At 40.2% G+C, this 20596-nt stretch overlaps 1 protein-coding gene across 15 annotated transcripts in view; it reads right to left on the bottom strand.

Annotated features, from left to right (window-relative positions):
• PHF21A (PHD finger protein 21A) overlaps positions 1-20596 on the bottom strand; it is a 198098-nt gene that overhangs the window by 41078 nt on the left and 136424 nt on the right. For 13 of the 15 annotated variants that reach the window (XM_058424461.1, XM_032166148.2, XM_032166153.2 and 10 more), the window contains 2 exons: positions 9085-9291; positions 611-862 (listed from right to left, as the gene is read on the bottom strand). In XM_058424461.1, coding sequence (XP_058280444.1) covers positions 611-862; positions 9085-9291 — 459 coding nt within the window. The remainder of the gene's footprint in view (positions 1-610; positions 863-9084; positions 9292-20596) is intronic. The other 2 variants (XM_058424466.1, XM_058424464.1) reach the window with 1 other exon arrangement.

Here is a 20596-nt window from a genome sequence, read left to right as displayed (position 1 = left end):
AATATCAGTTTTCTAAATGGCTCGATCCTAGAACTCTCATGAAAATTCTTGTCCAAGTACTTCCTCCTTAAAGGGATTTTTTTTTTTTTCCTGAACAAAACTTGGGCACTGACACAGTTAATTTGTGAGTTTCTTGAATATTTTTAAAGTGCCCCAACTAACTCCAGTACTTTCTGGGTACAATCAATTTAAAGAGCTATTAAAACTAAAAGAATTATCAGGGAGTTTTCACCAAGGCAGTAATACAGCACAAGAGAGTTTAAGCACTCAAGTTTCACAGGAAAACACTGTACAGAGAGGGAAGCGAGAGGCAGAGATAAATGAAACAGTGTGTATGCCTCTGTGAAGGAGACCTTTCCCCTAAAATCAAGTCATACTTGGACCTCAGCTAATGCACTGAATTTGGTCCTTGGTGTCAGGACGCTTCTGTAGTGATTTGAGCAGACAGCAGAAATGCCATATTCCCTTGTCGGCCCCAAAGGGGAATTTGTTATGCTAGAAGAATGATGGAAACTGAGAAGTCCAGCAGGAGCCGAGAAGGGATATACTATACAAATGCATAGCCTAACCTTCTCATGTGATCACACACGAGGAGCAGCTGCTGGCTTACCAGAGTGACTGTGTTTTTTGCCACAATTTGGACAGCCTCTGCCCCAGGCCCAGTGACCTTACTAGACGTCTGGAGGTTGACTGGTGTGTTCTGCACATCAGTGCTGAGCACAGCCTTCTGACTGTTGATGGCGGTCACCATAGCAATGGTAGGTCTCTGGCCCACCACAGAGGCAGGCATGGTCGCAGTTGCTGCTTTCAAGACGAGAGGTAGTGTCTTTGTGGTAATCATAGAAGCTGTAGTTACAGTCTTCTAGGAGACAGGGAAAACAGATATTAGGATACTAAATCTAAACTAAATAATAAACTAAATCCCACTAAACAATATGCTGCTAAACCTTGGAAGAAAACAAAATAATAATTCTCATAATCAAGTTTCTCTGTAGAACGACATTTCTTTTGTGTACATACAGCACACTCCTCACTACAGAGAAAGGCAATCTCTAGTTTTCAAGAGTTCTCATATTGGTGTCACTTGTAAATGGGTAAGTTCATAGTAATAACTGCAGACTAACTCAGGCACAGGGTTTTCAACAACAAATGGGGTAGGTGTACAGATACAGAATGTGAGTATACTTATTTCTTTTAGTTTTTCTAATTCTTTGCTTGCTGTCAATTAATTTAAACTTTGTACTAGTTGCAAATCAATGAGGTACATATCATCTCTATCCTAACTGCTACAACCTCACCAATATGAAGAAAGCCACCATATAATTCTGGATATCTGCTTCCTGAGACACAAAGGCTGGGGTAAAAGGGCAGTGTCTTTTTCTTTCTTTCTTTCTTTTTTATGGTGTCACCCTGGAGAGAAGGAAGGGAAACTCACATAAGGATTAGCATGTCGCCTCTGAGGCAGCTACCCTGGAGGCAATGAGTCCCAAGCTCCAGATAATGAAACCTATTAGCCAACGAGTATATGGTAAATACCAGTTCTTGATACCAAAGGGATATTATGAGTTACTACCTATAATCTTTTCTCTGGAGAACTGCTGCAAAAGTGATCAAAGATGCAATGAAACATGACAAGTTGAAAACAAACATCTGAGTTTTAAAAGCCTGAGAGATCAGAAGATGAACTGAGGTGAGAGGACTTGACTGATGCTCCTTAAGTGCTATTGCAGCATTGAAGCTGTACTTTTCTAGACTTTTTACTAGAATAATTAAAGGAATCAGTTACAAAACAAACAAAAAAATACAAACAAACTCATTACATGGCCTAAACATCCATCTGGAGATAGATCGACATTTCAGGAACATGAAAATTTATCTGGTCAAACTCATTGATTCTGATTTTGATACTACTTCACCTTTACTGTATATTTGTACTGTCTGATTTGGCAGCCAATAGCCACAAGTTGCTATTTAAAAGGAAATTAATTGGCCAGGTGCAGTGGCTCACACATGTAATCCCAGCACTTTGGGAAACCGAGGTGGGTGGATCACCTGAGGTCAGGAGTTCGAGACCAGCCTGGTCAACACGGCGAAACCCCGTCTCTACTAAGAATATAAAAAGTAGACCAGGTGCAGTGGTTCATGCCTGTAATCCCAGCACTTTGGGAGGCCGATGCGGGCGGATCGCCTGAGGTCAGGAGTTCGAGACCAGCCTGGCCAACATAGCGAAACCCCATCTCTACTAAAAATACAAAAATCAGCCAGGCCTGGTGGCAGGCACCTGTAATCCCAGCTGCTCGGGAGGCTGAGGCAAGAGAATTGCTTGAACCCGGGAGGCGGAGGTTGCAGTGAGCAGAGATCGTGCCACTGCACTCAGCCAGGTGAGAGAGTGAGTCTCTGTCTCAAAAAGAAAAAAAAAAAAATTAGACAGGTGTGGTGGCAGGCGCCTGTAATCCCAGCTACTCGGGAGGCTGAGGCAGGGGAATCACTTGAACCCGTGAGGCAGAGGCTGCAGTGAGCCGAGATCGCACCATTGCACTGCAGCCTGGGCGACAAGAGTGAGACTTCATCTCAAAAAAAAAATAAATAAATAAATAAAAATAAAAACTAAACTAATTAAATTTAATTAATTAAAACAAAAACAAAATTAAAACATCAGCTCCTCAGTTGCACTAGCAACATTTCAAATGTCAAAAGTCACATGTGGTTAGTGGTGACCGAACTGAACAGTGGAGATAGACAGCATTCCCAACATCACAGAAAGTTCTATCACTGTGCAAGACCAGTGACAAGTACCTCCACTCTCAGAAACACATCTGGACAACTTCCCTTATGAATTTCTATTTCAGTGTCTATGCTTTCCTACTTTGGGGTATTAAGTTGTTTGCTTCTGGGGAATTACTTATCTCTATTTTTCTGCCTTATGCACGTATACGCATATTATCTAATCTTTTAAGACCACCATCCAAATCTTTGTTTCCTCTTCGCTAAGTGGCTTATTCTGTTTGCCATTGCCTCCTTAAATGTGAAATGTGAAATCAGGGGGAACACTGATATTTATTTTGGGGTGCAGTGGATCATCATCTATCTTCGATCAGTGATGAAAACCAAATAAAAGCCAAATGCTATTTATTATTAGAAATGGAATAACAGCAAGGACTGACTGCATTATCAGCAATTTGCAGCAAGCGTTTTTACCACAGTGTATTAGCCCTTGTTTTCCATTTAAAACATGTCGATTTAAAGAACTTCTGAAGTGGTGATCCAGTCACACCAGATGGCGTTCAATCCAGTGCTACCGTGGATTGTGGGAGTAAAGCTCTAGTCAGAACTCAACTGACATGGATTTTAAAGACACGCATGTTGTTACTGCTTTAAGAGAAGTCAATGTACTTTTGTTTAAGTAAATCATCAATATTTTGAATAACTCTAAACTGATGATTCTACAAAATACTGACTAAAGCCTCAAACTCACCTGAATTATACACTTACCATTAATCCAACACTTTAAAAACACTGAAACCTAACAAGTTTGTTCACATCTTAGGTTAGCAGTTTTCTTTTATTTTACAACTATGGTTATGGCTGATTTCACTACATGATTTCTAGCATCTACATACCTGTTTGTCTAGTATACAGGCACAAGACCTAGTACTGTACGCTTCAGTGAAAACTTTTTGAAGAATATATTTACTATTTATTGACACCAAGACCCAGGTAGTGCTTAGATCTTTACCCCTAGTCTGGTGGTGCTTCTTTCCCAAGTATTAGGGAACACAAACCAAACTGCTGGGTTTAGATGACAAAAGGAATTTAGAACTTTGAAATCCAAGTCTAACGAAAATGTCTGAACTGTTCTGCAAGGAGGAAGAAGAGACATAGAGAAGAAAGGTGTCCAACAACAAATTCTTATGATTGTTGTTGTTTATTTGTTTTTGAGACAGGGTCTCACTCTGTCACCCAGGCTAGAGTGCAGTGGCGCAATCACAGCTCGCTGCAGCCTTGACCTCCTGGGCTCAAGTAATCCTCCCACCTCAGTCTCCTGAGTACCTTGGACTAAAGGCAGGTGCTACCACACCTGGCTAATTTTTTTTATTTTTAGTAGAGACGTGATCTTGCTATGTTGCCCAGGCTGGTCTAGAACTCCTGCCCTCACGTAATCCTCTGACATCGGCCTCCCAAAGTGTTGGGATTACAGGCGTGAGCCACTACACCCAACCAAGAGATTTATTTATATGAAAGCTGTGATTTGTTTTTAGCTAGTTAACAGTGTCTAAGTATGATCATCTTTAAGAGAAGGTAGCTATTTCTCCACAGTTTCATGAAGGGGTCCTTTATTTTGACAAAATCCAAATTGCATGAGCTAGAAGTTAATGCAGAAATACATGGCATGGCAAATACTGCCAATAGCAAAATCCTTTTTATTTATTTATTTATTTGCTAAGTTATTGTTGTTTGCCTGCCAAATATGAAGTATTGATTTAAAACAGATGGACTCAGGCTGGACACAGTGGGTCATACCTATAATCCCAGCACTTTGGGAGGCTAAGGTGGGCGGATCACTTAAGCCTAGGAGTTTGAGACCAGCCTTGGCAACATAGTGAAACCCGGCCTCCACAAAAAATATAAAAATTAGTTGGGCATGGTGACACACCTGTAGTCCCAACTACTTGAGAGGCTGAGGTGGAAGGATCACCTAAGCCTGGGAGGTCAAGGCTGAGGTGAGCCATAATTGCACCACTGCACTCCAGCCTAGGTGATACAGTGAGACCCTGCCTCAAAGAAAAAAAAATAAAATAAAAAAGATGAACTCCAATATACAAATTAGAATTTAAGGGATTATTACTATGGGATCTAAGTAACCTCCACATCTATTTTATATTATTTTGCTGGTTTAATTTTGAATGCAGTCATGTTGTATACTCAAAACAACCACAAATAGAACCCTTTTTCCTTTTTTGTCTCCAAAGGTTTGTTTTCCCTTTGGTTTTATTAACGGCTTTCTTCTTTACATTTGCATTATGCCATTAAAAATTAGAGGGCTGTGAATATAGGTTGGAGAGTATAACTGTATTTAACTGTTCTATTCTTTCACTTTTTCTGTAGATTGGAAAACTTTTAAAATATACATATAAGCATGAGTTGACGTTAACTAAGTAAAGCAAACTGTTCCCATTCCCTCTCCCAAAAAGAATTCCTCATTGCTTCCTCTATGCCTTGGTATATGCCAATCACCCGACTTAGAATAAAAAGCTTTCTCCTCTTAGCATCTCCTCCTGGCCCCTGATTGCTACTTAATATTTAATTCTTTCTGAAGTTGTGTATTTAATATATGCCATATATAACCTCCCATTTGTCCTTGCCCTCACGAACCTTTAGACTTCCCTATGACTGTTAAAAAACCCAGAAGTTTTGGCATGCTTTGGAGGGCTTGGCCTTATCTCCTCTCCATCGTTTCGTGGATTACACACTCCAACCAGCCTACTTATGATTCCCAGGGCATGCATTTACCTTTTTGACTCCATCATTTTGTTCATACCACTCTCCATACCTGTGAAGCTCTTTCCCCTCTGCTCTATCACTGAAATCCCATTCATCTGACAGGGCCCTGCTCAGATGCAACCCTCCTTGACAAGCACTTTCTGATCCCTCTAGTCAAAATTACTCTGTCCTCAAAATTTCTCTACATCTTAAATTTTTTAAATTCTGGAAAATAGAAACTCTCTGATTTGTGAATTTAGTCTCCACATTACCTAGAACAGTGCTAGCACACAGTAGGAACTCCACAAATATTTACAGAATGAATAAAAATTATTAATAACGATATACCAGACTTTTGGCAGGGACCATTGCTCTTTGTACACCAGAATCTACCACATAGATTGGTAGTACCGATAAATAGGTTAGTAGTGCCAAGCGCAGCGGCTCATGTCTGTAATCCCAATACTGTGGGAGACCAAGGTGGGTGGATCACTTGAGCTCGGGAGTTTGAGACCAGCCTGGCAAACATGGTGAAACCCTGTTTCTACAAAAAAATACAAAAATTAGCTGGGCATGGTGGCCTGTGCCTGTAGTCCCAGCTACCCCGGAGGCTGAGGTGGGAGGATGGCTTGGGGCGGGGGTTTCAGTGAGCTGAGATTGTGCCACTGCACTCCAGCCTGGGTGAAAGAGCCAGATCCTGTCTCAAAAACAAACAAACAAAAACCAAAAACCAGATTTGTAGTTTACCTGTAAACTCAAAAACCAAAAACTCGGAGGATCTTTTTGGTTTTTAACATTAAACATTTGCATTAAATAAAACAATATTTAAAAAAGGTTGGCCAAATCAATTAAACATATCAGGTGGGCTACCGGATGGAGAGGTGCTGTGCAACACTGTTTTGGAGGTAGCCCTGGGCCTCTTACCATCCACCATCCCAAAGCAACACAGACTACCAGGGAAAGGAAAAGCTATTATATTTTGGAAATGCTTCCTTTGATTTTTTTCTTTTTTTTTTTTTTTGAGATAGAGTCTTGCTCTGTCGCCCAGCGTGGAGTGCAGTGGTACGATCTCGGCTCACTGGAACCTCTGTTGCCCGGGTTCAAGTGATTCTCATGCCTCAGCCTCCTGAGGAGCTGGGATTACAGGTATATGTTACCACACGTGGCTAATTTTTGTATTTTTAGTAGAGATGGAGTTTTGCCATGTTGGCCAGGCTGGTCTCAAACTCCTGACCTCAAGTGATCCGACCACCTCGGCCTCCCAAAGTGTTGGGATTACAGGTATGTGCCACTGTGCCTAGTCTCCTTTGATTTTTATAACATAAAATGTTACTTGAACAGGATGTTTCCATGGGTTAAGACAGAAAACTCCTATGTAACAGGAAACAATGAATTCTACCACACTCCTTTCAGGTAAACATTTTCTGATCAACCTGTACTTTGGAAAGAGAACAACCTAACCCAATTCTGTTTAAAACTTAAACTTAAAATTATCCTCTAAACATTCTTTCAGAACTAATACAAGTGCTGGTAAGGAGATTTTTAAAGTCAGTTTTGAATGCCTAATTTCCAAATAGCCTTGGGGTGGTGATTAGGGTAAAATGTATGTAGGCTGTCCTAGCTATCTGATTGACAACAGGGATTTTTCTTTTTCCTTCTTTGGTTTTATATAGTATTGGCATTGCTTTTTTCTTTTTTTTCTTTTTTTTTTTTTGTATTGAATGGCAGTACAGAAGAGTAGTTGAATGGACATATTTTTCAGCCAGAACATCTAGGTTCAAATCTTAGCTCCACCACATACCACCCTCCATGATCTTAGGTAAATATGTAACCTCTCTGTGCCTTAGTTTTCTCTTCTAAAAAACAGAGATGGTGGGCAGGTTGCGGTGGCTCACGCCTGTAATCCCAGCACTTTGGGAGGCTGAGGCGGGCAGACCACGAGGTCAGGAGTTCAAGACCAGCCTGGCCAATATGGTAAAACCCTGTCTCTACTAAAAATACAAAAATTAGCCGGGCATGGTGGCATGCACCTGTAGTCCCAGCTACTCAGGAGGCTGAGGCAGAAGAATTGTTTGAACCCAAGAGGGCAGAGGTTGCAGTGAGCCGAGACTGCGCCACTGCACTCCAGCCTGGGTGACACAGTGAGACTCTGTCTCAAAAAAACAACAACAAAAAAACAAAAACAAACAGAGACGGTAATAATAATAACTTCCTCTTAGGATTAGGGTGAGGAGTATGTCCATTATAAAAACACTTAGGAGACTGCCAGTATACAGTAACCTCTATTAAATGTTAACTCATCTTTAATGTTCTTATAAAAAATTCATTCTTTACTTGCAAAACGTTGCACATGAACCAGTCCAATGTCCATAAACAGTGAACAGCCAAGTGAACTATACTCTTTTTCTCTCTATATAAAGACACAGCAAAGACCTGGTGCTGGTTGTAAGAGGTATCCACACTTGGGTTTCAGAGGATCCCAAAGTCCTTGAAGTGTGTAAAAATGAGTGTATTAAGTGTGAATGTATATTCTCCTGGAGAGGGATCTATAGCCTTCAACAGAGTCATAAAGGGATCTGTGACCTTCAAGGATCCAAGTATCATTTGGAATATCATTTCCAAATACGCCCTTTTTGTGTATCTTGATTGCCTCACTATTCTTAAATTGTATGCTTGTTTAAATGCCCTTTTCAGTAAAAACATTTGCACAGCTACACCAAGTTAGAATTTTATTAAGCTCCCACTTCTTTAGTTTTGACCTGTGGCTTTCATTTCAGATTCCCATCAGTGTATTAGAACAAATTCATTTTCTCATAAATATGGGCTTAAAAATGAGTGTTTCTATGAATAGTGCAAATATAGCACTCTTCTTTTTTTTTTGAGACGGAGTTTTGCTCTGTTGCCCAGGCTGGAGTGCAGTGGTGTGATCTCAGCCCACTGCAACCTCTGCCTCCTGGGTTCAAGTGATTCTCCTGCCTCAGCCTGCCGAGTAGCTGGGATTACGGGCGCCTGCTACCAGGCCTGGCTAATTTTTTCGTATTTTTAGTAGAAATGAGGTTTCACCATGTTGGCCAGGCTGGTCTCAAACTACTGACCTCAAGTGATCTGCCCACCTCAGCCTCCCAAAGTGCTGGGATTACAGGCATGAGCTACTGAGCCCAGCCACAGCATCCTTCCAAATGCTTCTATCTGGTCCCAAGAGCACTGATCCTGGAATAGCTCTATGCCTAGTTGCTAAGAATTCCAGAAGAGGTCAAGTCACAAACTTTTAGAACAAGTATAAATAAATACCTCCAAAAATTCAAAATAAGATTTTAATTCTGCTGTAAAGCAGACAATTGATTTTTGTTATTGACTACCTTTCTCCCTTTCTTCAGACAGGTGGGAAACCATTTAATTTTTGCTTCTTTGTAATGTTATTTCCTTCTGCCAATGATTACAAAAGTGATACTTATCTGGGTTATACTGTAAAAAAGCAATCAAAATAACTTTCGTTTAGTCCTAGCTGAGCTTAGTATAGTCTGAGACAGGACCCAGTTCTATATGACCAATAACAAATCAGTCTACAATCTGCAGCCTGCAATGTTCCATCCACACGTTTACCTGTGAAGCAGTCAGGTTGGGAGAGGCTGCAGCTGACTGCTGGGCGTGGTGGTGGTGGTACTGCTGCTGCTGTTGTAGTTGCTGTAGTGGTTGCTGCTGTGCTGTTTGTAGTTTGTTTTCAGATTGTGGCAATGGCTGTATTTGGAACTTGTCCGGTTGTTCTTGCTTTACTATCAGGTTCTTCCGTAGCTGTTCAACTACTCTTTTCTACCAAATGAAGACAAAAAGAAATAAAATATATTAGAATACTGCTCTATCAGCTGCATAGAAATATGCTCTGACATCTTTCCTATAAATAGCTTCATCTAAAACTTATTACATCTAAATTTACACAGGTTCTACATATGAAGAGCTTAAAGCAGTTAATATACATTATTGGTAATATGAAACTGATGGTGTAAGAAATGTTTTATATATAAAGGGCAACTGAGGCACACAAATGAAAAATCTGAAGGAGATCACACAGCAGAGCTCAGATGTCCTATTATTAACTTAGCATGCTGAGGGCAGTATACAACATAGCCGTAAAAAGCAGGACTCTGGAGCCATCCTACTTCAACTCCAATTTCAGTTTTGCTACTCACAGCTCTAAGATGTTGGGTAAGTTTGTGAACCTACCTGTGCCTCACTGTCTTGCTCTTTAAAATGAGGTGGTTAACAGTACCCTCGAGGTTCTTATGAGCACCAAATGACTTGTTATATGGAAAGTACTCAGAACTGCGATTGGCACATTGTTGGTCATTATTATTATTATTAGAGACAGTGTCTCTCTATACTGCCCAGGTTGGAGTACAGTAGCTATTCATAGGTGTAGTCATAGTGCATGCACTACAGCCTTGAACTCCTGGCATCAAGCAATTTTCTCACTTCAGCATCCCAAGTAGCTGGAACTACAAGCACACACCACTGGGCCCAACTTATTATTTTTTGCATATGATAACAGATACTAGCCATAGTAATTTTTATTAAGCAAACACCATGTATCTGTCCCAGCTGAAAACATTAAACAGATCGTTAAACAAAGAAACCTTGATCCCAGTAATATGCCATATAAACAACAGACATCCTAAATTACTGAAATGTGTAACTCATGAGCAGGACTTCTTTGCTGGGACAGGTTCTGTGGAGGTACACACGTTTGTTTAGGCAGAGTAGGGATTTAACTGCGTGGAGTGAAAAATTAAAGTCAAAGTTCTTCAAACTTTCTAGGCCTTGCTCAAATCCAAGAGAAATGTGTTTCTGGATACCTTCATTATTATAATACATTTCAACAGCATGTAAGCCCCATGAGTGCAGGGGCTTATTTGGTTCACAACTATACTCTGCACTTAGAACTATATTGCTGGCCGGGCGCGGTGGCTCATGCCTGTAATCCCAGCACTTTAGGAGGCCACGGTGAGTGGATCACTTGAGGTCAGGAGTTCAAGACCAGCCTGGCCAACATGGTGAAACCCCATCTCCACTAAAAATACAAAAACTAGCTGAGCATGGTGGCACACACCTGTAATCCCAGGTACTCAGCAGGCTGAGGCAGGAGAATTGCTTGAACCTAGGAGGTGGAGGTTGTAGTGAGCCGAGATCATGCCATTGTACTCTGCACTCCAGCCTGGGCGACAGAGTGAAACTCTATCTCAAAAAAAAAACAAAAAACAAAAAACAAAAAACTATATTGCTGAGTAAATGTCCTTGTTCTCTTCACATGATGTGTAAAGTGGTGGGACCAAAGACCAACAAATGGCTCATAAAGCATATAATAACTATTCGGGGCCATATTTGGGCTCTGACTCTCCTGCCCTAATGGGAGGAAGAAGGTATAAGCAGCATTCCTCTCATACCTCATACACTTTCAAGTTAGTTCATTAGTGGAGATGTGCTATTTCTGATAAAAATAGATTGTGATTTTCTAATATAGATTATGAATGAAGAAAAGGAAGTGAACGAAGAGCTTTAAATAGTTAGATGAAACCATAAGAGCCAGGTTAATTCTCAAATGCCTGCTTATGGCTCTAACCAACTTCATCCCCCATATTCTCTAAAGAATCCAAATCTGTGGATTACTAGTTTAACATATTTGAACATTAAAATATGTATAAAATGAATTTCTAAAACCTTTAAGTAAAAAAAAAATGTTTTCTTGAGAGTTGTTTTTGTTTATTTTTTGATTTTTTCTCTCTTTTTTTTTTTTGTTTTTTGTTTTTTTTTTTTTTTTGGTTTTTTTGAAACAGGGTCTGGCTCTGTCACCCAGGCTGGAGTGCTGCGGCACAATCTTGGCTCATTGCCACTTCTACAGCCCAGGCTCAAGCGATCCTCTCACCTCAACCTACTGAGTAGCTGGGACTACAAGAGCGTGCTACCATGCCCAGTTAATTTTTTTATTTTTTGTAGAGATAAGGTTTCACCATGTTGCCCAGGCTGGTCTCAAACTCCTGAGCTCATGCAATCTGCCCACCTTGGCCTCCCAAAGTGCTGGGATTATAGGCATAAGCCACCACGCTCAGCCGAGAGGTTTTTAGAAAAATATTTTTATTATTGATTCTTTTCAGACAACTAAAATATCACATAAAGGTCAATTTTGGGGGGAAAAAATTCTGCTATGCATTGTATTATGCTAGCACTGCCTCTCTGAGTAAACATTTTTTAAAAAATGATGCAGAGTTTAAAGTCTTTGCAGAAACTATCTGCAGAATAATAAAAATGCAAATTAATAAAATATCAAATGCTTACAAAAATTAACTTTCAAGTCTTCAAAATTCTATTTCTCCAATATAAAAGGCAGAATAATTAAACTGCTGTAGTTTAGGAGAAGGTGAAGTAATAGCAGTGGTGCTGCAGATAATGTTGAGAATCTCATGTAAATTTTATTGCTTGGTGACTGCTGGAACATTTAGACATTTAAAAATTAAATAATTATTTAGAGTTGCTTTCAGTCCTCCTCCCCATCAGACATCAAACATACTAACGAACTAGCTAACGTGCAGCATCAGCAGCCAGAGAAAGGAACCCTAAGAGCTCTTTCAAAACAAAAACAACGAAAAACCCAAAACAGATCAAATCAGAGGAAGGAGATAAATCAGGAGGAAATAATACAATGTAAACATGACACCTGCCAAAAAATAAACTTTGGACAAAAACAGCACAGGAAACTAATTACTATACCAGTCACAAAAGGAAAGGGTGTTTTTTCTCCTCTATAGCCATCCTTAGGAAACACAGTGTGCTCTCCTACTCACTGCCTAGCTAAAGTACACTAGAAGCAAGAAACAAAGCCCAGAACCCGTTTCCAATGTCATGTACAACAGAAGGGAACAGTAGGGAAAGCAGGAGCAAGGGATGCGGGCTAGAGTACTACTCTTCAGCCATATGGCTAGAGCAAGGTGACGACCAATCAGAACCAGAATCAGGAGCGTGGGAGTCAAGTGAGTCACACTGCATTCACAACTGCTCCTCCCCCAGGACCTGAAACAAAGCCGTGGAAGCTTGGGGTGGGGGCTGGTGGGGGGACACGATCAAAATACTTGCAAACTTACATCAGTCCTTGAGAGGAGGGAAAAAAAAAAAAAAGGAAAAAGAAAGAGAAAGAGCTCTGCATTACAGGTCAGATCATATGAGCTGGGTAAAGCTTTCTTTAAAAGATAGCTTTGGTATGTCAAACTGCCACTCAGAAATGAATTGTCCCTTACTCCTTGCTGTGTTCACCAGATTAGAATACCGCGTGTGTGGTTATACATGTCTGTCACTATCTGTGAAAAAAAAAATTTTTTTTAAATCAAGATTTGGAGGAAGCACTGATGCCCTCTGTCACTTAAATATAGATGACTGCACTTAGAAACCAGTAACTGAAAGCCAGGTGAGCTCTGCAGCAGAGGTGCTCCTTAGGTGTGGGGGCCCTGCAGGCTCTTCCAAGGACTGGGAGTAAAGGAGAGTTGCTGTGCATATTAGCTGGCTTTTCTAAGTCTCACAATCCAGTCTCATTCTAGTTCAGTCTTGCAGCTCTGGCAAACAGCACTCAAATGACTTCAGAGGGACCCCGGATTTAGGTCAGTACCACTTCTGGGTGGCAGCAAGAGAATACGGTGAAAATATGTCAAAAATCCTAGCTGTGTGGTATCATCCAAGGTTCTCACTGCCCCCTATACAAAGGATATCCTCTCATCTCCACAGGAGATGAGCCTATATTTTTACTACTATGTGTTTTAAACGAAGAAGTCATGACTGCTACTGGCACACATGATTTGATATTTTCAAAGGCATTCACATATAATGGAGATCTTTAAATGTTACTAACTGTATTGGAACATTATCCTGAAGCTTTGAGAAAGGGCTAAATTTCACAAACTGGCCATTCATCATTCACTGATAAGTTAATGAGAGTTGAAAGAGAGGGAAAAAATCAGGGAAATGAAAAAAGAAAGCTGGCAAGAACAAAGGCGGAAGGGAGAGAGGGAGAAAAAATTAATAACTTATCATCTTTTCTTAATACATTTCTATGAACAATAAGCCAACGTGCCAGGCCTCCAGAACTGCTAGTACCGCCCCCTTCAATCCATCTGTCAAGAACTGCTCCATAAACCCAGCATGTAACACGGAGCCTTAGATTCCCTTGACATTTGCATCACTGGGTTTCATCAGGGCTTGTTCAGGCAGAAGAGTTCACAGAGCCTCTGACACTTCAAGTCACAGTTTCCAAGACAGGTAGTCACGGTGATCAATATTGTGACATTCAGCGATACTATCAACGTGTTCACACGACAGCAAGACAGGTCCTGAAGAAAAATACGGAATTTTATAGGTCTAATACAACAGAAAACCAGGTTAGTTTTTCCACCATTTAAGTCAATCGTTCCATGTTCCATGGCTTTCGTCAACAGAGAAGGGAGACAGAGAGATGGAGGGACTGACCCCACCCCTCCAATCAACCCACCAGTTTATTCCTATCAAAAATTGCTCCCACAAATTTTACAAAGCTTCTCTCAAAAGAAACTCCAAGACCTTGCCCTCCACAACTGGATGTCAGTGCTTCAGGTCTCTGCTTTTTCACACATTCAGTCACTCAACTGGTTTGTGCTCTACATGGCAGTTATCTGTTGCGTATCAATTATTAGAGGGCCACACCCACTCAAGACATCTTCTTACACAGTATTGCCTTAAAGATGCATCCTTTTATTCCTTCCATGAATCAACATGCAATCTAAAAAATACAACCTTCACTCTTTACACCAGAGGCTGATAGACTTGTAACTTTTCACAAATCCAGAAAGTTATCAAATCTTACTCAAAATCTTTCTAGGTCTTCGGACGCACCAATTGCTCAAAATGAAACCAAGGATACTAAATTTTACACGTATGGAAAAACTAACCTGGAGAAATGTTTATTTGTTGATGAGATCAGAACTTAAAGAGAAAAAAAAGACTTTCTACTGTCTAACTAAAACTCAGCCACTGCATTGAAAAGTCACACCAATATTCATCAACGCTGAGGATGCAGGAAGGAGACAGGGCAGTCTTCAGAATGTGCCACAAAATTATCCTCTAAAGAAGAGGGGATGTGTGACTGCCGTAACATTAGAGACAGAATTACAATCTAGAGTAAAAGGTATGTATTGTTTAATGGAAACAGAAACTAAGTGAAGATTTCACCATCTTATGAGCAAAAACACAGAATGCCATTTTATGGACAAACACACAGAAGAGAAACTCAAGATAAACTCCCTCCTTAATGCAAGTAAAATTCAATAAGAGAATCTGCACTGCAGTTATTGGAGGAGATAGTCCAGGGGAGACACAGGATAGAATTCTAACAGAGGACGACGGGGAGGAATACTGGTGGCAGAAGCTATAAAAATATACTTAGCTAAAATAATTGCACTTTCTTAATTTTGTAAGATACTAGCAAGTTTTCCCCAGACTCTCTGAGATTCACAAAGAATTAGACGAATAGTTTCTTTCCCTTTTTAACCTCTTTTAAAAAGTACATATCCTTTTAAAATACCACCTGTTTGACAGAAACAGCATCTACAACCTCATCTTACACAATGAACTGGATACAATGTCTACAAAAGAAGGTCTCTTTCCTAGTTTTGAGATTTGGGGACATAATTATTTTAGAGTTCTCAAGTTGTCATGGAATTTATATAGTACAAATAAATTAACAACAGCAGCAGTTGTAATTACCAGAGATTTTTTTCAGTAAGATTTAAAATTCTGTGCATGAATGTTTAACAGATGGCAAAGAATGCATATATCATGGTATTGATTAGACTTCGGCTTACTTTTTTAATTAAAAAAATATTCTTTGGGGTTTATTCTTCCTTCAAAACACACACACACACACGCACACACACAGAGGTATTTACATCAATGGATTTTACATCCCACCTCCACAGGAGATGAGACTCTTTATTAATATCATTAGGATTTACAGTCTGTCTCTCTAAAAATTTAGACTTTAGACCTTTTATTTGCTAGCCTGATTGAAATGCAGTTTTCTTATTTAATTCACTCATGCTCTAATAGGTAAACTCAACCCCATCTTCCTCCTAACTTGATATGTATGACTATAAAAGACTAATATTGGTATAGTCAGACTTTGCCTAAATTTAGGGACCCTTCTAAAAACCTGGGACTGCCTTTAATTTGTGTCAAACAAGAGAGAGTGTCGCTGTTGTACTCAAGAGAGATGTGACCCCTAGAGAGTTACAGATTCTAATATGTAACATATGACGATGCTATGGTGAAACAGTATAAACACATAAGCTGCAATCGAACAATGCATACTAGGAATGGTAGTTGTAATATATTTATGTGTGATAAAAGACCTAAAAGTCCAGACGGCTTACATTCAAGTTTTCTACATTTCTTTGAAGCACTAAACTATACCGTCCTCCCTCCTTCAGAAAAATATTGGGAATCAAATTAATTAATGGTGGGGAATGCTTAGGAAACTGTCAGGGGCAGTGTGAAAAAAGGGATAGTAACCAATGAATAACACAATTTGTCTAGTATGAATTTTTAACTCAGAGCAACAGCTAATTAAATGTGACTTTTATTTCCAATGTCAATTATATTTCAATCACTTGATTTTTAACATCTAATCATTTTAATGCTAGTTCAAACTGTTTGGCTATTTTTTTTTTTTTTATGAGAACTGCCAAAAAGAAAGTACAGTATCAAAGCGAATGCTACCTGTTGCCTTTTAATCTCAGAAATCAGATATATTAAGGTATATATCCCTGTGGAAATCTAGGTACATCCCAGATTTCTTATACCTCTATGGCGGTTCAGGGCCATAATTATGAATGCATAAAATAGATGCCCAATTTAAATGTAACCCGGGCCAAGCACAGTGGCTCATGCCTGTAGTCCCAGCTACTTGGGAGGCTGAGACAGGAGGATCCCTTAAGCCCCGGAGTTTGAAGCTTCAGTGAGCTATAATCATGCCACTACACTCCAGCCTGGGCAACAGAGCGAGACTGTATCATAAATAAATGTATGTATGTATGTAGGTATGTATGTAACCTGTATGTATGTATGTATGTAGGTAGGTAGGTATGTAACCTGACCCATCAAAGACCCTAGACACAGTAATGAGGACTATGGGGAAAAAAACGTAAGAACCATTTATAATCTGCACAATTTAGCTGTTTGTTACCATAAAAAAGCACCTGAGGCCGGGCGTGGTGGCTCACGCCTGTAATCCCGGCACTTTGGGAGGCCGAGGCAGGCGAATCACGAGGTCAGGAGTTCAAGACCATCCTGGCAAACATGGTGAAACTCCGTCTCTACTAAAAATACAAAAAATTAGCTGGGCGTAGTGGTAGGCGCCTGTAATCCCAGCTACTCGGGAGGCTGAGGCAGGAGAATTGCTTTAACTCAGGAGGCGGAAGTTGCAGTGAGCCAAGATCGCGCCACCGTACTCCAGCCTGGGTGACAGAGCAAGACCCCGTCTCAAAAAAAAAAAAAAGCACCTGAATCATTGTGTTTGGACCACAATAAGATATATCATAGAGGCTATTAATTTGTAAATTAAGCTCCAATAGAGCAAAACGTCTGTCCCTCTCTGTCTGTTTACAGAACACCGCTGCACATACCATCAGCTTGTCATTCATCATTACATGGCTGTATCCCACAACCTAAAGGCAGCACTGCCTTGTTAATATCAGAATTGTCTTGGACACTACAGAAATTCTCCCATTCCTCTGCACTGTAGCTGCTGTGGTTTTCCTCACAAGAGAATGCTGACTGGAGATGGCTGCACAGTAGCTGTCCCTGACAAGTTGGATATGAAAATACAATTTAAGTACAGTGATGATGCTAAATTGGAGGAGGGGAAAGAGGAACAAAACCAAAGCCCCTATCATTTTACGGAACACTGCTCAGATAAAACAAATTGTTTTACCTACTCCAAGCCCTAGGTACCATTTGAGATAATGTAGGAAGTCACATTTTCACAGAAACTCAAGACAGAATCAGATGCTAGAAGAGGTAAATATAACAGATTATTTAACCAAATTCTATGCAGAATACATCCACTAAGAAATAGATCCATTATTTTCAAAGATGAAGATACCTTTTAAGAATCCTCAATTCTGTAAGTTTTCTTAAAGGACAGAAAAAGACAATAATATTGGAACAATATATTGTAGCAGGCAGTATATATCATGTAGAAAATATTATATGATGAAATGTAATATTTGCCTTACATTTAAACAAAAGTAACGCTTGTAAATAACTAAACACTGGCATTTTTAATTGGGAAGTATTTTAACAAAAGTACATTCTTAATATCACACTCTTGATGCTTAAAATCATAATTTTAAAAATCATCTACAGTAATAGCACAGACACATAAACTTTAAAAGATTCTAAAGCTGCTAGGCCAGGCGTGGTGGCTCACCCCTGTAATCCCAGCACTTTGGGAGGCTGAGGCTGGAAGAACACTTGAGGCCAGGAGTTCGAGACCAGCCTGGCCAACATGGCAAAAATCCCGTCTCTACAGAAAATACAAAAATTAGCCAGGCATGGTGGTGGCACAATTGTAGTCCCAGCTACTCGGGAAGCTGAGGCATGAGAACTGCTTGAACTCAGGAGGTGGAGGTTGCAGAGAGCCATGATCTTGCCATTGTACTTCAGCCTGGGCGACAGAGCAAGACTCTGTCTTTAAAAAAAGAAAGAAAAGATTCTAAAGCTGCTGAATGTTACCCTCTTAATTTCACAAAGTATTCCTAATTTCAGTAGTTAAATTTACCATCAAATATTTGTTACAATCACTTAAAGAAAAAAATGAACAATGTCACAAATTTACTTTCTGACAAGACCCCCTCATCAGTTCCTCACAAGTGTAGCCTGCCAAAATGATGGCTGATTAACTGCATGGGATTGGCTCTTCCAAGACATGTGACAAAGGATAATCTGCACTTTTCTGTATTTATCTGAGTTTACTTCATCAGAGACACAAGAAACCTGAACTCATCTTTCAGAATTTCAGAACACATTTGCTTTTGTTTGTTTTAAATCATTAATACTAGAAATCTTATTAAAGAGAGACGTTCAGCAATGTAGAAGAAAAGCATGAACGATCTCTTAATGAATAAAACGAATTTGGTTAAAAATTTAGCTGGGGTGGGCCAGGTGTGGTGGCTCACGTGTATAATCCCAGCACTTTAGGAGGCCGAAGCGGGCAGATCACGAGGTCAGGAGATCAAGACCATCCTGGCTAACACGGTGAAATCCCATCTCTACTAAAAAAAAAAAAAAAAAAATAGCCAGGCGTGATGCGTGCCTGTAGTTCCAGCTACTTGGGAGGCTGACGCAGGAGCATCTCTTGGACCCAGGAGGTGGAGGTTGCAGTGAGCCAATATCGTGCCACTGCACTTCAGCCTGGGTGACAGAGTGAGACTCTGTCTCAAAATAAATAAATAAATAAAAATAAAAAAATAAAAAATTTAGCTGGGCACAGTGGCTCATGCCTACAATTCCAGCACTCTGGGAGGCCAATGCAGGAGGATTGCTTGGGTCCAGGAGTTCGAGACCAGCCTGGGCAACAAAGTGAGACCCTGTCTCTACAAAAAATATGAAAATTAGCCAGGCGTGGTCGCATACACTGGCAGTACCAGCTACTCAGGAGGCTGAGGCTGGCTTGAGCCCAGGAGGTTGATGCTGCAGTGAGCCATGATCGTGCCACTGCACTTCAGCCTGGGCAACAGAGAGAGACCCTGACTCAAAAAATAAATAAATAAAATTAAAAGAAAAAGAATTTTTTAAATCTTAAGCATGAAGAAAAACATTTTTCACAGGTGATGAAAATTACAAAATCTAATTACAAAATCTAATCCACAAATTTCTACACAAATATTTACAGTCTTCACACCTGAACATACACATGTATGCACCCACTAACACAAACATACACACAACCCCTCTCACATTTTAGAAAGGATGGAATGGCCACAGTAAAAATCATTTATAGCATTTTCATCTTCCTTTTTTTTCCAGACAGGGTCTCACTCTGTCGCCCAGGCTGGAGTGCAGTGGCATGATCAGGGGTCACTGCAGCCTTGACTTCCTGGCCTCAAGTGATCCTCCCACCTCAGCTCCCCAAGGAGCTGGGACTACACGAATGCGCCACCATGCCCGGCTAATTTTTTGTATTTTTAGTAGAGACACGGTTTCGCCATGTTGCCTAGGCTGGTCTCAAATTCCTGGACTCAAGCGATCAACCCACCTCAGCCTCCCAAAGTCCTGGGATTACGGGTGTGTGCCACTGCACCTAGCCCATTTTCATCTTCTTCCCGTATACGCCTAAGTACTGAAGCTGTGATTCATGCTTTTACTATATTGTTCTCCAGTTTCTACATACAGCAAAAGTATTGACATGCAGGGTCAAAAGAGGACACTACAATGAACATAAAGTCAGTCCCTTGATTTGTTTTTTTTTTTTTTTTTAAAGAAAACTTTATTTTTAGAGCAGTTTTAGGTTCAGAACAAAATTGAACAGAAAGTAGAGTTCCCACATACTCCTGGCCTCCTCACCCCACATCTCCCCACTATCAACAAGATACACATAGCAGAACATTTGTTACAATCAAACCTACACTGACACCTCAATACTGTCGAAGTCCACAGTTTAAACTAGTGTTCACTCCTGATGCTGTACATTCCATGGATTTAGACAAACATATAATGACATACAGCCACCAATATACTATCACACAAAATAGTTTCACTGCCCTGAAATTCCTCTATGTCTGTCTACTCAGCACAACCTTCCCTCACCCCCTGGCAACCACTCCTCTTTTTACTGCCTCCATAGTTCTACCCTTTCCAGAATGTCACAGAGTTAGAATCATACAGTATGCAGCCTTTCCAAATTGGTTTCTTTCACTCAGTAATAAGCAGGTAAGGTTTCTATGTTTTTCATGGCTTGGATAGTTCATTTCTTTTTAGCTCTGAATAATATTGCATTATCTGAATGTATCACAGTAGTACCTTGATTTTTTCCATATGGTCTAATGTA

Source organism: Hylobates moloch, unplaced genomic scaffold, assembly GCF_009828535.3.
Source record: "Hylobates moloch isolate HMO894 unplaced genomic scaffold, HMol_V3 SCAFFOLD_11, whole genome shotgun sequence".
NCBI classification, from domain to species: Eukaryota; Metazoa; Chordata; class Mammalia; order Primates; family Hylobatidae; genus Hylobates; species Hylobates moloch.
Note: the sequence above shows the minus strand (reverse complement) of the source record. Positions and strands in the feature narration are given on the sequence as shown.